General features: G+C 37.3%; 1 protein-coding gene across 4 annotated transcripts in view; it reads left to right on the top strand.

Moving 5' to 3' along the window:
* The window catches only part of PRKD3 (protein kinase D3), a 44,622-nt gene that overhangs the window by 18,301 nt on the left and 10,003 nt on the right, over positions 1–16,318 (top strand). For all 4 annotated transcript variants that reach the window (XM_082049529.1, XM_082049531.1, XM_082049528.1 and 1 more), the window contains exons 6-13: positions 1,252–1,441; positions 2,938–3,015; positions 4,971–5,154; positions 6,683–6,806; positions 9,485–9,562; positions 11,224–11,500; positions 14,529–14,581; positions 14,942–15,014. In XM_082049529.1, the coding sequence (XP_081905655.1) occupies positions 1,252–1,441; positions 2,938–3,015; positions 4,971–5,154; positions 6,683–6,806; positions 9,485–9,562; positions 11,224–11,500; positions 14,529–14,581; positions 14,942–15,014 (1,057 nt within the window). The remainder of the gene's footprint in view (positions 1–1,251; positions 1,442–2,937; positions 3,016–4,970; positions 5,155–6,682; positions 6,807–9,484; positions 9,563–11,223; positions 11,501–14,528; positions 14,582–14,941; positions 15,015–16,318) is intronic.

Raw genomic sequence — 16,318 nt, 5'->3', positions numbered from 1 at the left:
AGCTTTCACAGAGTTAATCTAAAAAACCCAAACCCTGTAAAGGAGGGTGTAGGGAATGAAGGGCTTACAGTATAAACCATCATCCATAATAGTTCTTTGCTATAATGGTTATGATGATTGCTGATAGATTGTCGAGAATACTGCAACTATATTGAGATCTTAAGACAGGGCAGGCAATGATTAGATCCATTTGTTTCATTGCTGTTCTCACCTTGGGGTAAAAGCAGTGCTTTTGACACTTAGTCTTTCCTACTTATATAATTCTGTTTCTTCACAGTATAACGGTTCTTGCATTCTTACCATAGTTTAAAATATGAACTGTATAGATTGTCTAGTTCAAGAACATAAAAGCTAGAGGCTACAAAATCTAGTCTTGAGTCATGAAAAATATTTATTCTGATGTTTCTAACTATTGGTAAGATTTATTCAGTGAACATAGAATTGTAAGCATTTCTCCTTTCATGGAATTTAACTTGATTTCTACATGCACGTTTAGTACCTCTTTGACACATCTTCTTTGCTGATTTTGAATACTTGGCTTAGATGATCAGTAATATATTACAATATTTGCAGTTCATCTTCCAGCAGCCTTAAAATGCTTTGGATCAGATGTACAGGACCATGTTCCTTTGCATTTTTCTGTAGGTGTAGGTAACTGTAAATTTATCCTGCTGAGTATTCAGTATGATACTCCATGTGTTTTTTGTTTTAATTGCCAAAGTTTTTGTTTTAACTTAATTTTAAAGACTTCTTGGGGATTTAATTTCCAACATTGTTTTAATTTTCTAAATATTTTTGCCTAACTTAATAAACTGTCCAGGCATGCCATACATTGCTTTTTAAAATTGACAGCTTGAGGTAGTGATTGGATTTTGGTTTGCCTACCTCCATTGTTTTTCATTTTATCCCCTACATGGGGTTCTGTATGTGGCTGCCTGTGAACCTTGCTATGTTGCTTTAAAAAAAAAAAAAAAGGTCATAAGAGTGAGTTTTTGGCATTTTAGCTTCTGTGGAAATAAAGATTTAGACATACTTTCCTGTTCTCTGCAAGGCTTTTCTGTCTGATGTTTCCTTGGTTTTGTTTTATGATATCAGGATGTCCTCTTCAAGCTTTTTGGCCAGGTCGCTTTGATATCCAGTTGCTTTCTGTGCCAGCACCTCTCACTTAGCCTCACTGACTTTGTTGTTGTTGGTTTTTTTTCTAAAGCAGAACTGTGTTGGTGCAAATCACATATACCTTCTTTATTCCAGCGTCTCTGCCCAGAACCTAGTAAGAGGATTCCCTCCTGGAGTGGTCGCCCCATCTGGATGGAGAAGATGGTGCTTTGCAGAGTGAAGGTTCCTCACACCTTTGCTGTTCACTCTTACACTCGTCCCACCATATGCCAGTATTGCAAACGGCTGCTCAAGGGTCTTTTTCGCCAAGGAATGCAATGTAAAGGTAACCATTTAACTGTATGCTGCAGTTACAAATATCAGTACAGGTCTTGTATTCAAAACAGATTTCATCTTACGTTTTGATTGCCAGAAGGTTGTATACTGTGGCACGGGGCTGAGTAATTTTTGGAAAATTGTGTATTTTGGAGGGGATTACAGCAGCCCTCATTTTAATCTTAGTAGCTTGTGCATTGTACATTTTTCTGAAAAAATAAGATTTAATCATGCATAGATTTGGAACACCTTAATTCAAAATGACTGATGTTCATGAACAAGCATCCCAGCCTGAGTGGCTGTCTGCAGACTGCCTGTTGGGAACAATCTCATGGGATGCTCTGATTTATGAACTAGACCTGAGAGCTGTTTGGTATTGTACTAATGCTGTGGGCCAAAAGTATGCTAGGGGATGTTTCTAACTGTTTACTAGACTAGAACCAAGAATGCTTCTGGACATAGTTTAATTTGTTAGGATTAACTCGCTCTTAGTCTTTCTAGTTGCCTGGTAGGATTAGAAATGTCTCTCTTTCTTCCATCCCCCTTTGAACTAGTGAAGTTACCATATTCTGTAATATGGCCCAAAAACACTGCCACAGGAAGGACAGTTCATTGATCTCCTACACTCAGAAGATGAACAGGATTGTGTTTTACTCCAGATGTCTCTGCTACTAAAACCAAGGAGTTAATGATTTTTCTCTTATCCGGGCTGAAAAGGAAAGCACAATGAGCTTGCTTTGGATAGCAAAAAGAGGCTAAATTATCAGCTTGAAGACAGTTGTGTGGGCCTTAGGGAGTTTTGAAATTCGTGATGTTGATAGAGAGTTGAAAATTAGAGCGATCCTGCTAATAAAGACAATTCCTGTTAATACCATTAGTGTTGTATGCTGGACTTTGTTCAGTGGGCTGCATCTGATAGCTCAGATGCAGAAATGGCACACATCCAGGATAGAGTCCAACTCACATCAGGCCAGATCTGTACAAAACGTTATCTATTCTGTCTGCCCTGTGTCAGCAGGCAGAAATGGAGCCTCTGTGTTCAGCCAAATCTGTTATCTGATTGATAGGGGAACTGGACTTTGGGATTTACTCTGTGATATAGGTGTGCGATCCTAGAGGCTCTGATGGCTGCAAGTCTCTGGCAGCAGGTGGGGAAAAATGATAGAGATGAGACATTTAAATCACATAGAAATGGAAAAAAAGGTTGTGGAACAGATGAGGGGATGGGAAAAATTACATCATAATGGAAAAAATAACTACAGAGAAAGCTAGAGAAGTAGAAAACTGTACTGGAAGGGGAAGTGCTGACATAATAAATAGCAATGAGGTAAATCAACATGTGACATCAGGACAAGATTGTTAATTTCCTCATTGGTGCTGTCTTCAGTCACAGGCAAATGTACGAACCTGAACTGAAGCTTGTGGTGGAAGCAGAGAATGGTAGAATGTTAGTGTCTGAGTAGGAATGAGGTTTGGTATTATGGGCTAATTGATCTTCTGTTGTAGATTGCAGATTCAACTGTCACAAACGCTGTGCACCTAAAGTACCTAAAGACTGTCTTGGAGAGGTGACTTTCAATGGAGGTAAGATGAGAAAATGCTTTCAAGTACTGACAGATCTTTGGAGGCTTAAGATGCGTCAGTTTTTGGTTCCCTCGTCTTTGAATATTTTACATGTTTTTATTTTGTCTTCCCATTTTTTTTCACCTAAGATTGCTGACAATTCAAAAGATTCACTCTAAAACTTGTACTCTGTCGACTTTAATTTTACTTAATCAGTCTTGACAAGTGCAGTAAGCTTTGCTTGAGATTGCTCAAGGGAAATAAAAAATGAAGAAGCCTTTTCAGTGTACAAGAATGAAACATCTGCTGTGATCAGTCTGCTTGTGGTTCACCATGAAATATATATTTTTAAACGTTAATATCTGAAGACAAGTACCATTTTTTGTGACTTTCTCATATCCAGGATTTTTAGTGGCCAGACCTAGCAGTTTGAGGTGAAAGAGAAAGGAAAAAAAAAACAAAAACCAAACAACCAACAAGCCAAACCAAAACAAAAAAACTTCACTCTAAATTTTTTGAAACCTCAATTCAGTAGGGCTCTTTTCTGAATAGACGTTGTGAAGTTGAAAGAGGAAGGTGAGGAATGGTATGTGGAAGGAAGGCTAGAGCCTTATGAGTTTTAGACCAGTGTAAAACTGATGAAGTATGGGCTGGCTGAGCAGACAATGAGGTAGATTGAAAACTGTTTGAATGGATGGGCCTAAAGGGTGGTGATCAGTGACAGGAATTCTAGTTGGAGACCAGTAGCTAGTGGTGTACCCCAGGGGACAATAATGGGTCCAATCCTGTTCAACTTCTTCATTGATGATCTGGATGATGTGGCAGAGTGTACCCTCAGCAGGTTTGCTGATGACTGGAAGGACTTGCTGACACCCCAGAGGGGTGTGCTGCCATCCGGAGGGACTTTGACAGGCTGGAGAAATGGGTTCATGGGGGGCTGTTGGACCAGATGGTCTCCAGAGGTCCTCTCCAGCTTCAGCCATTCTGTGACTGTGTTGTCCAAAATCTTGATTCTTGGCATACGTATTTTTGAGGGGAATAAAATTGATGGCGTGCAGCAGATCACACCAAACTGTACAACCTGATTCAGAGGCCTGGGCAGCAGCCCAGTTAGCCGGTGGGCCCGTTGCCATTGCACAAGGTATCCCATCCATTCGTGCCTGCCTTCTCCAGCTCCAAGGCTCTTGCCTGGGTCTTGAGATTGGTGGCCATGAACAACAGTGTGCAACATGGTGTTGCTGCAGGCTGTTTTCATCATCCTGGTGATGCTTATGGTTTTATACAATTCTTCTGAGTACATAAGCAGTCGTTTATTTTTTTGTTATTTGTCTCACACTTCAATTGAGCTCTCCTCAGACAAAAAAAAAAAAAGGCGAAGGTAGTTGTATGTCTTAATTCTTAATTTTCCACAGTGCAAGTTACGGAGGGGAGACTTTTGAAACTTTAAATCTCTGCCAGCAGAGAGTCAGATGCAAATAAGATCTGTTCTGCTTTTCTCTTTTTCTGTGATACCACAGCCCCCTTTTTCTGTCTTACTTTTGCTATTATGGGCTACAAGGGCAGTGAGAATAGAGTTGGGTATCTGTTGACAGAGAATATCATTCGCATGGGAATAATCCTCTGGGTCATCTCTAGCCATCGAAAGGTTACTTTGTGCTGATTACTTGTGGAACAGAATGACTTAATGAGATTTAGGTTTAGACCTTAAGCTTTTCACTCCATTTCTTTCAAACGATTCTTGTTTTAGTTAGATCTCTCTTGCCTTGGCATTTAGCAAAACCAAATTGGTATTGTTCATTAGCATATTCTGCATCATTTAGCAAAAAATTGAAGATTTTGTATATTCTGATTGTACTTTTATGTTTGCTTACATAAATGTGAAATGAAGAAGAAATTTTATGGGCATTCTTGTGTTTTCTTTGGGTTTTTAAAATTGTTTATTTGAAAAAAAAATCTGAATCCTGTGTTGGTTCCAGAACCTGCTATCCCAGGCCAGGACTTAGACATGCCAATGGAAGTTGATAGCAGTGAAATGAACAGTGATGGCAGTCGAAGCCTAGATGATGCTGAAGAGCCCTCTCCTCCAGAGGACAAAATCTTCTTTATCGATCCATCTGACCTTGATGCAGACAAAGATGAGGAGGCTGTCAAAACCATCAGGTAAGTCAGAGGGTGAATTTCTTTGCTCTGGATGTGCTTTCCTCAATATTGTGAGTAAAACATTTCTGATTATCCCAGTTTACTGCTTAAATTTTGTGGGGTTTTGTTTGTTTGTTTGTGTTTTGTTTTTCTTTTTTAAACTTGGAAATGCTTTGTTAATGTTATCCTTTCTCAAGAAAGCCTGAACTGTAAATGAAATAATATAGTATCTTCTAACTGGAACAAGTGCTGTGCTATGACTGTTATGAAAGAAATAAAACCAGATTATCAAAATGGGGTAGAATTTGTGGCTTAGCATGGCCAAGACATGACTAAGGCCATTGTGGCTTTAGCCTAATTTACTTACTTGTATGCATGTGTTGATTTAAAAGGAGTTACTTGAGATATTTTAATATTAAAGTCCTAGTCTATATGCATTTTAGCCAGAAGTTTGCTTTATTTATCTTGAAAGTGATTTTTCTGAAGCCTTCTCTAACTGTTACACACTTCCTTTAATCAAGTTTCTTCTTTTTACTTTCTATATTATTCTGAATAGTGTCACCCTGATTTACTTAAGTCATTCTTAATAACGTAAGAACAGATGTATTAGGTCATTTTAGCTCAGGGCTCAATAACAAATATGTGAAGATGAGCATACAGTGATGCCTTCCCAGCTTTCAGTGATTTATAGCTAAAGGACTTCCTGAGTTAGAAATAGCATCTTTTTTGTGTGCTATCTCTAGCTAGGGTTCATCCATCTATTTCTAACTGGATTTGAAGCAACTGAAGTTTTTGGCATGTACAACATCTTGTGGCAGCCAATTCTACAGTGTCACTGTGGTGTGTTAAACCATCTTTACTTTTTTGGTTTTCAGTTTACCCTGTGATTTTGTGTGTTTACAGACATTTCTGCTGGTGCCACATGTAGGAGCTCTGGTGTTAAGCAGACAACTTAGTGGTTCACTCCATCTTCAGTGCTGTTAAAAGCTGTACATTTAACTAATGACTCTGTCAGAATATTCAAGATTGTCAAATCCTTGTCTGCAGGACAGTTACTATCCCTGAGCATGAATAAAATTTACTAGTGCAGCTGTGATTTGAATTAACACACCCCTGTTTATATTTTCATAAATTGAAAGTATGCTTAGATAGGGACCTTCATTAGTGTAACACCAGTACTAGGAAGTAGCATAGTCAACTTACACAGACAAGAAGAAAAATACAGCAATGCTGATGTTAATGATTTTTTTATGTTGGATTAAGACCAGCAGTCTCAGCTAATTGTTTTGAGAGAGGATTATTTCTGTAGGTGTCCTCATTCCAATATGTTTCTTCTGTGTTCCGTAGAGTTATTTAAATACTGCAGTACTTGCACCAGGAGAGCTGGTGGGAGCTCCTGCTTCCTATGAATTTCGTCTATTGAGGAAATTTGTATGGGAAGAAAAGGTGCCTGTTTCTGAAAACTAGGGGCTAAATGTGTAGTACCAGTATAATTGCAGTGCTGTCATATTTTAACTTGTTAAATAATAACTGTTCTATCTTTTTTCAGTCCTTCAACAAGCAATAATATTCCTCTCATGAGAGTTGTGCAGTCGATCAAGCACACAAAGAGGAAGAGCAGTACAATGGTGAAGGAAGGATGGATGGTCCACTACACCAGCAGAGACAATCTGGTCAGTGGCTTTAGTTTCTTCCTGCATTAAGTTAAACTATTTCTCAAACCAGTGTATTTTTTCCTCTGATTTAGATATTCTGATTTACAGTATCATTGGAAAGAATTTAGCCAAGGTGTTCATTATAAAGAAATCTAGTGCAAAGTAGAAACGGTAGTTTTTTGAAAATTCTTTGTGTGGTGTTTTAATAGTTCATTTCCCTTTTAAGAAGGAGAAACATCTCTAAATGGTCTCAAATGAATTGCGTGTTTAAGGTATTGACTTTCCTGAGGTAATAATTTGGAATTACTTGCTTATGTCTTCTTTCTCTTTAGCAGTTGACCTAAATATTTGTATCAGTGTTTTTATTCTACTACATGAAAAAGCGGCAATCATTATAAAATGACAAGTACTGAAACGGTTGACACAGTTATGCTAGTGATCTAGGTGTTTGAAACTGTCGATGTGCCCTTCGTTCCTCTAGCAATTCACTCTGTCTAAAAGTAAGCATGATTGAACACCATCCCCCCCAACGCACTATTCCTCTTGATGTCCGTGGAATAAAGAGTTGTGGCTTGACTGGATGTCCTTGGTTGTGTGAGCATCCTCCAAAAAGACTACACTGTTTGTTTTCAGTGCTACCGATAATGATGTAATTGAACCTTCTTAGGCAAGCTCCTTGGTTTTGTGTGTTGAGGGGGAAGATAAGGAAGAATAATTCTGTTTCGTAGAGTTGTCTGATGGGAGTGAATCCTCTTGTCTTTTGGCAGATGAGTAAAAAGGATGAAGCAGTTCCCAGATCTGTGTGTCATGTTGAGACTGTTTGTGAAGGGGACTTCAAGAATTTAGAGAAGCAAAGTTATTCAAGTTCTGTTGAAATCAAGCTGAGGGGTGATACTAGTCAGCTCAGGTCACTATTTTTACTTTTTGTGATTGTAAACTGAACAGACCACTTCAAGTGGTCTGTCAGAAACTGTCTTAAAAACATTTATTTAAAGTACAGTTTTCTAATAACCTAGATGTATTTATCACAAACCAGAATAAGTATGTAGCACATTTCAGATGAGTTTCCAGCCAAGACTGCTTAACAGATAAAAGTATCATCAGCTGGCGATGGAAAAACTAAGGCCAGGTAGTAAACAAAGATGAACAATTCTAGCAGTGTTCAGGGCAGACCTGGTACTCAGCTCTGATTTAATCGTTCAGTATAGGTAGTACATTTTTCCATGGACTTTTTTTGAACCTCCTAATAGAACAGTGATCAGATTGTGTACTTCAGCTTAGTTTGCTTTTCTTCATCTGTCAGTCTGGCTGCTACCTAGATTACATCTATCAAAAAAGGCCAATCAAATGAAGTATTCTGCCCCAAAGGAAGGTGCCTTCAGCCAAGCAAGATCTCATCAAGCTTCCTAATGGGAGACTTCTGAATTAGGCATTACATCGGCTACTGCCTTGATTGCTCTGCTGTCAGCAATGTCAGACTTTCTTATTCTTATTATTGGGCTGTATGAACCAAAGAGGTTCATTTTAACAGTAATATCTGTATGCTTCTTGCTGATCCTGAGGAAAAGATATTTCACCCTTTATAAGGACAAGTCTCTGTGTCGTCTTAAGTTCTTTTCCTCACTCCAAGACTGGCCTTTTTCAGAATAGGGTGTGGGCACATTTTGAATCCCTGAGCGAGTTACTAACCTGTTCCTTAATTCTTCTTCTCCAAAGTCTTCCATGATTTATGATGTAATAAAGAGGATATATGTCCAAAGGACAGGTTCACCCTTATGCTTTCACCCAGGTTCCATTCAGTGCTGGCTCGGATTGCCGTTAGTTATGTCCATTCATGACCTAGCTTTGCCTAACTCCTGCAGGTAGTCTTTGCTTCCCCATGATTTAAGTGATGTAAGGTCTGCTGTGTTATGTTTCAAACTTGGTCATCCTAGACCAGAGTTAAGAGTCTTGGATTTTTGTCACAGAAAAATGAAAATGTGTTTCTAACTATGGGAGCATAGTGCAAGCAAAGTAATTTAGATTCATACAGCTATATTAGCTTTCTAAAAGCTTCTTTGGAGGAACGTTCCTCTGCTTAAAATTACAAGAGGGTTATGTGCAACAGCGTATATTGCTTTTTGGTGTAGAAGATATTTCTCATTCATGGATACTTCTAGAAAATGGCTATTTAGTCTGTCTTGATTTTTTTTTTTGTCCCCGACATATTTTGTCCACTTAAATCTCATAACCTGCCTGTGTTGCCACTGTGTACTGTTGACCTTTGAGTATTCTGTGTTGACGAAAAAATTAAGGAGTTGTTAGGCTTGCTCAGTCCTTGAACACTTGCAGTGTTGGTGTGAGGGCACAGAGGGAGAAAGCATGACTCTTCCACAATTGTTACTAAATTAAAATAATTCCTATTTTGTGAACACATGTACTTGGATTGAAACCTGTGTAGGGAAGTGTTTTTCCTGTACAATATAACTGCTCTTGCCACTGCTGTTACTGTAAGGTAAGTGATTTTTTTTTTTTTTTAATGGTTTCTGGAAATAACTCTCAAAATGTAATTTTTATGTGTCTAGCCTAAGATGCAACTGTAGATTAATGCTAATTGATGATCTTAGTAATTTGAAGCATTTGTCATTTAAACAATTGGATAACAAACGCCATACTGGTGATTTATTCCTTACATTATTGTATTGTGCATTTTGTAGAGAAAAAGACATTACTGGAGACTGGACAGCAAATGCCTCACGCTATTTCAAAATGAATCTGGAACAAAATATTACAAGGTAATTAATGATGAGTAATAATTACATTGCGCTTGATTTGCTCAGTGCTTTATAGACCTGAAATCTACATCTGACCAGTAAAAGTATTATCTCCATTTCCTCATCTTTTTTAACCAAAGCTGCAACCAGTTTAATTGTTGGCCAAAGCTTACAAGTGAGAAGGACCAAGGCTAACTCTGAGAAGTTGCTTGCAGCTCCTGTTCTAATCCCCTTGAGTATGTCTCTCCTTACATTTTGCATGTGCCGTTCTCTTGAATGACCTAGCACATCAAGCTTTCTTCACAATTACTAGAGAATTTGTTTGGCCATGTGTCTAATGAAGGCTAGGATTTTTACATTCTATAAGTAGTGACTGAAAGCTTGCATGCTTTTGTATTTTATTTTGAGGTTCCAAAAATTAAATTATTTCCAACTGTACAGCTGAAAGTTGCAAGCAAGATTTAGAGGAAAATTTACTGTGCAGCATGGTGTTATATAAATGAAACTTACCAATAAGTTTAGTGTATTGTTAGTATAGTAATGTGTTAAATGGTGGAATATTCAGAAAATGTGTTCAAATGTATGAACAGGATTTTTCCTTTTCTTGTATTTTTCCTTTTCTTGTCTTACACCTTTAGGTGGGAGTGGAAATCTTGCAGCTTCTTCCTTTATAACATCTCTAAGATCAAGCCTTTTCTCTGTACACCCAGCTAAACTTGCCCAGATCCTTTCCATCCCTATCTTGACCAATGCAGTCTCTTCTCAGACCTCTCTGATACTTGTATTGCCCTGTGCATTCAAAAAACAGCTGGTAAAATATGTTCCTTGCTTGTATCTCCGTTATGTCACTGCTTTTCATCCTTTGACTTGCCCCCTTGCATCCCTTTTTAAACTGCTTAAATCTCAGGTTAATTGTCTTTGCTGCTAGAATCATTCACAGTTGTTGCTTTCATGTTTGTTTGCACTTCATCTTAATCAGCTGCTGTTTCTTGTCCCCCTCACACCAGCCTGGTGTTCACCTGCTTGTTCACTACTTTTGCAAGTGAAGTGCACATGTGCACCTTCCCCTGTGTGTGGAGTGCCCCTCCTCCAGCTACTGTGAACTTGAAACCATTTCTTCTTTCAGATCTGCTCTCTAGTACTGCTTGTACCATGATCTTAAACTGACAAGGTAGAGGAGTCAGTAGAAATTCTTAATATCTGTATGAAAGAGTGTCTTTATCCAAAGTGATTCACACACATGAAGCAGTGCTTAATGGCTAGCTGATATAACCATGTCTTCTTAATGTTGTCTTGTTTCACTTTTTTCCCTGTCATGCTCTTCTCTAGCTAAACTGTATAAATTTGGGAAACAGTCCTTCTATAGTTGTGCATCATTTCTACGCGGTGGGGGCATGTGTCATGCTGAATATAAGTGCGGTTTGCCTGGGCAGAAAACAGTGGTTATAGAGGGAGAACTGTGGTTGGGCTGGAACTCTCTAGGCTCGTATAGAGGAAGTCAGAAAACTGTGGGTGAACACTGGTCATGCACAGTTTGTCCTTAGTTGTGAAGCTTGATATTTTAGTTTTGGTATTTTGCTATATTTACTTTGATTTCTTTGCAAACACTTTAAGTTTTGAGTATCAATATATTAAAATATTATGTGCATTTTAATTTTTTAATCTTTAATATTTTTCTTCAGGAGATTCCACTTTCAGAAATTCTCCAGGTGACTCAGCCTCGAGATTTTTCAAACGTGGTGCAGGGCAGCAACCCACACTGTTTTGAGATCATCACTGACACGATGGTGTACTTTGTTGGCGAAAACAATGGCAGCAGTCATCAGAATCCTGTTCTTGCTGCCACCGGAGTTGGACTTGATGTAGCTCAGGGCTGGGAGAAAGCCATTCGTCAGGCTTTGATGCCAGTCACTCCTCAAGCTAGCGTTTGCACTGCTGCAGGACAAGGAAAAGATCACAGTAAGCAGGCAGACAAGGCCCTATTACCCATATTCTGAAGCTGGTAATGGTCGAGATTCCTTCCAGAAAAGTGCTTATTTAGAGTGAAGTATTGTCTGTCTATTTTCTGCTGATTCGCATCCCTAATTTTACCTAAGTCTCTAAAAAGTAACACTTAGGTTTGTGGAGGGTGGGCAAATCCTTGAATCCATTGTAGTAGGAAGTAGTAGTTAAGAATCAGATTTATAATTTGAATGCATATTGCAGAGCTTTATTGTAGGAGCATTAAGAACTTACACATAGTTGCTGGATGAAAAAACAGATCATAGTTTAGATTTACTAACATACTTTAATATATATATATACACATACATATAATATACATATAATATGCATATACATATATATATACATATAATCTGAAATAACTAAATTTGAATACTCTTTGATGTTATTCCCTATGCATTTTATTAAATCTGCGAGATGTCAGTAGCTAAGGAGAAGGAGTTAGTGTTGCAATGTAAATACTGAAAGTGATGGCAAGAGCTTTTGCTGAGCTGTGCGTAGTAATAAAAAGTACATTATTCTTCCTTCTGTGCACCCGTCCTCCCTTTCTTTCTCTGGCATAGGATCATATTCTTTATCAAGGCTCCACTAAACTACATGTTTTCTTCTTTCTCTTCAGATATCTCCTTGTTCCTTGCAATGGCATTAATTCACATTCTGTACTGAGATTTATGCTTTCATTCTTTAGTTTCTTTTCATCTTCCAGCTACTCCTTAATCTTTTTAGTAAAATTTTCTTTTGCAGGAGATTCTGAGATTAGTTTCCTTTTCTCTGGTATCTGGTTATTCTGCATCAGCAACAGTTAAGGACATGTAAATGCTAGTCTGTGGTAAAGACACTTTCTGAAAATACAACCATTGTCTGAAATGGTAAGCTATGAAATACCAGTACCGGTATCTGTATTTAATTACAGTGGAGAAACATTCCTGTAAGACGGTACCTCGTAACTGACCTTATATGTAGCTAAAATGTGACTTTCAATGAGAAATTCTTAGTTCCAAATGTACGTATACAAAGTCTCTTTGTTTTCTAGAACCGAAGGCTTACTCTTGCTGAGAGACTTGTGAAGACAGTTGCTTTTTCCAGAATCAGTATTTTTGCACATAGAAATAATAATTTTTATAGCAAAACTTGACAGTGGTAGAGAATAGAGCTGTAGAGGTAGATACAGAGAGGAAGTATTTTAGCATGTTTAGGATTGTAGGAGTATATGTTGTGGAATGGCTTTCCCATATTCTTAGACAACTCATCAGGTTGTTTTTTAAACTCTAAAAAGCCCACAAGATGTCCATTCCTCCCTCTCCGTCCTGCATACTGTGAGCCATGAAATGTAACCCAAGAACCTTTAAGAAAATAAAAGTTTTAGTTAAAAGAAAAAAACCTCAAATATATTATTTTAAATGAGAAGACCAGAAGAGGAGAGAGGCATTGCTAATGCTTGGCAAACTTGCAGCAGCAGGGAGTTTGTAGTGTCAAAGTGTCCCCAAGACACTAGCTTGTCAATTATACCATGTACTTGGTAGAAATGAGGATGCTCTTTGAGTCTGACCCATGGGAAGGAGACCTTCCTGAGCTTGCACCTGCAGGCTGGAGTGGGATATTTCTGACCTGAAATGAGAAAGAAGTTTAGTAAACTGTTAGCTGGCATAGAGTACATATGGAATCCTGACATTACTGCAGAAGTGACAGTTTTTTCAGTCCTTGTTCTTTCACATTTCAGACACTAGAAAAAGGGATTTATGTGTAAAGAGTAACTCAGTCTCTACTTACCAGATATTTTGTATTCTGTAGTTACCTGCAGAGAAGGGTTCAGTGTGTTTTCTTTAAACAGTTTCAAAAACTGTATCTACACTTTTCTAGTTACCTTGTTTCATCCTTGCTTCAGTTCTTGTTGACCTTAGTAAATTTTTGTCTGCCTTCTTTCTTGTTTTTCCTTGTCTTTTTTACTGTTATTCCAATACAGACTTGACTATAGTCAATAATCAGTAGACATATGCAAGGCTGTGATTCCAGTTCGTTTCTGATGCAGTATTCATAGTGTCATTGAGAACTAGTATTTGTTGCTCTCTTAAGTCTGTAAATTCCTTCTTTGAGATGAAGTACAGGTGGCAAAAATCAGATACAGACATTTTCTTTGTTCTCTGAAGTTGTTTCTAAAGCTCAAGGCTCTTATTAGGGTGATAAAGGCTCTTTTCGAAGTGCTAGTAAATCTGTAGTATACCTTCCATCTGTTTTCTTGGTGAATTTGTTCTGCTTTTGTTTTCTGCCTTCCTTGACATCTCTCTTGTAATGTTATTCCTCTAATGAAAACTCTGTGTCAGCATCTGCTGCAGGCTGAAGTAGTCTATATCTTTATCTTGTGCTTTTACTTGCAAATTGCACTTTCTTTTTATATTCCAAAGATCGATATGCTTCTATAGTTTGTCCATGAAACAAATATTGGTTATATTAAGAGTTTTATTGCTTTTTAAATTATCAGGTCTTCTGTTACTTGCTTTGCTTCATTTGTTTCCTTTTCTCATGCATTAGTTCTGTATATCTTGATGCCACAGATAATTAGTAACCACATTCATTTGGCTATAAGGGATCTGCCTGGTCCTCTTACCTGTGTTTCTCTACCAGAAGTTCTTAGTAGTTTAGTAGTTTAATGAACTCTGATACAGTTATCACATTACTATTGCTTGTGGTTCTCCAGCTCTCTAATGTATACATGCTCGTATTGTTCTACTATTTTTGTAATCAGCAATATGACAAAAATAAACAAATAATCCCACCAAAACTCCCAGGGTTGTTTATCTAATCAATCTGTGAAATTTGAGTTCCAGGGTATGATGTTTCTGCAGAACAACAGAACATCAATAAAAATTGTTTCACCATGACTGAGTTAGAAGTCAGTAAAGGTGTTTTGTTTTGTTTTCCTCTTTTTACTGGAAAGAGCCTGCCCTTCCTATTTACTTACTCAGTTATATCTTATTTATTGCAGAAGAGTTATCTCTAAGCATCTCTGTTTCAAATTGCCAGGTCCAGGAGAATGTGGTGAGTCATATGCATTGTATAATAATGGTGTTTGTTTAGCTGGGTATTACAAAGTGATGGGTAGTAGCAGTATCTGGATGAGAAAGCAGCAGCAGGGTACTGTAGCTGAAGAAGTCTGTGTCCTGCTTAGCTGGTACAGCTGTTAGTTTGTGTGAATGTGTGTCCCTGCTGACAGTGCAGCTCAGTGAATCCTTTCCTGGAAAAGTTTTTGTTTTTCCACGCTGTTCAGAGTAATGCTGGCACCCTTTACAGAGTTTGATTAGCGTCACATGTAAATACAGCTTAGCCAGGACTAACTGATGTGCTCATGAACATTTTGATTACTCCTGATATTTATGATTTGTTTTTTTCATGCATTAGGATATCAGCTCTGTATACCAAATATTTGCTGATGAAGTGCTGGGTTCTGGACAGTTTGGTATTGTATATGGAGGTAAATTACATTAGATTCCATTATGCATTTATTAAGGTAGAATGTCTGTCTACTTGATATAATTAGCCTTTTTGTATTTGCTTAGCTGAATCTAGAATGTCTAGGTGAAATTTATGATGTTATAGTGTTAAAAGTTTTGTTTAGATTATTTTCTCTCTGATGTTTTATGTACAGTATTTCTTACACTTCATTTTTTGCATTTAGAGTTTTGCATTGGCATCAAGATCAGTTTAGAATATGCATTGAATTTTGACCACAGTCAAATACAAAGCAATATGTAGGCTCAATTTGGCCTTGGTTAATGTTTTTTTTTAAATTGCAAATTCTAACACTGTTGTCTGTATTACACAGTAATAGAAGTCATGTCTTTAAGGAGGCTGCCAGTTATACCTGTTTTCAATTATATTTGAGAGATGTGGCCAAAAGCAATTAGAAAAACACATCTTTTGCTTTGTGCTTTGACAGTATTTATGCAAATATATTATTGACATTTTTATGCAAACAGTTGCACTACAAATTTTTGTCGGCAGGAAAAAGTACAGGGAGGAATTCTTTGTCAAGAGGTCTCTGTTTTGTTAATAAGTTCCAGATGTAGTCTTATCACTTTTAGTTTTTAAAAACTTCTATTGCAACATGTAACTTGTTCATAGTATGTAATCACAAAAAGAAGAAATACTAGAAATGCATCATATGAAGTCTGTTTCTCTCTTTTTTTTTTTTTAATTATTAAATCCCATATGTTATATCTCAAGTGTTGAGAGAACCACAGACCATAAATCTGGAAAGAAAGAAAAAGTGATAACTAATGATTGAAAAGTGGTAACCTTTCTGCTTCTGTTGTGTTGTCTTTCTAGTCAGGAGGTATTGTGGCTATGATTTTTCTGTGTGCCAACTGTGTATTTCAATACTTTATTATGCCATTTGATGGTCTAGTTTTACATCATTCTTGTGAGAGGTCTATTTTTTTTCCTCTATATTTCTTAAAGCATAGTGTAAATCAAAGTATGGTCCCTCTCTTATGCGTAGCACATGCACAAATGCAGAGAGATTAGTTCAATGTTTTGATTTTATTTCTATATATACTCTCCTAAATTGCCTTTTAAATAAATCTCAGCTTGGTATTTTTCATGATTCAATGATTATAAATGCTTATTCACATAATAAATACTTATAAAGGCTTTTATTATATTAAATCTTTTTGCTTAACGATGCCTTAAAAGATAAAGAGTAAGTGTACTCAGTTTCTTAAGATAAAATCACAAGCTGAAAGAGCAAGAAAAGAAAATTTTATTTGTTGGCTCTGC

Source organism: Streptopelia decaocto (assembly GCF_964273445.1).
Source record: "Streptopelia decaocto genome assembly, chromosome: 3".
In the NCBI taxonomy this organism is placed as follows: domain Eukaryota; kingdom Metazoa; phylum Chordata; class Aves; order Columbiformes; family Columbidae; genus Streptopelia; species Streptopelia decaocto.
Note: the sequence above shows the minus strand (reverse complement) of the source record. Positions and strands in the feature narration are given on the sequence as shown.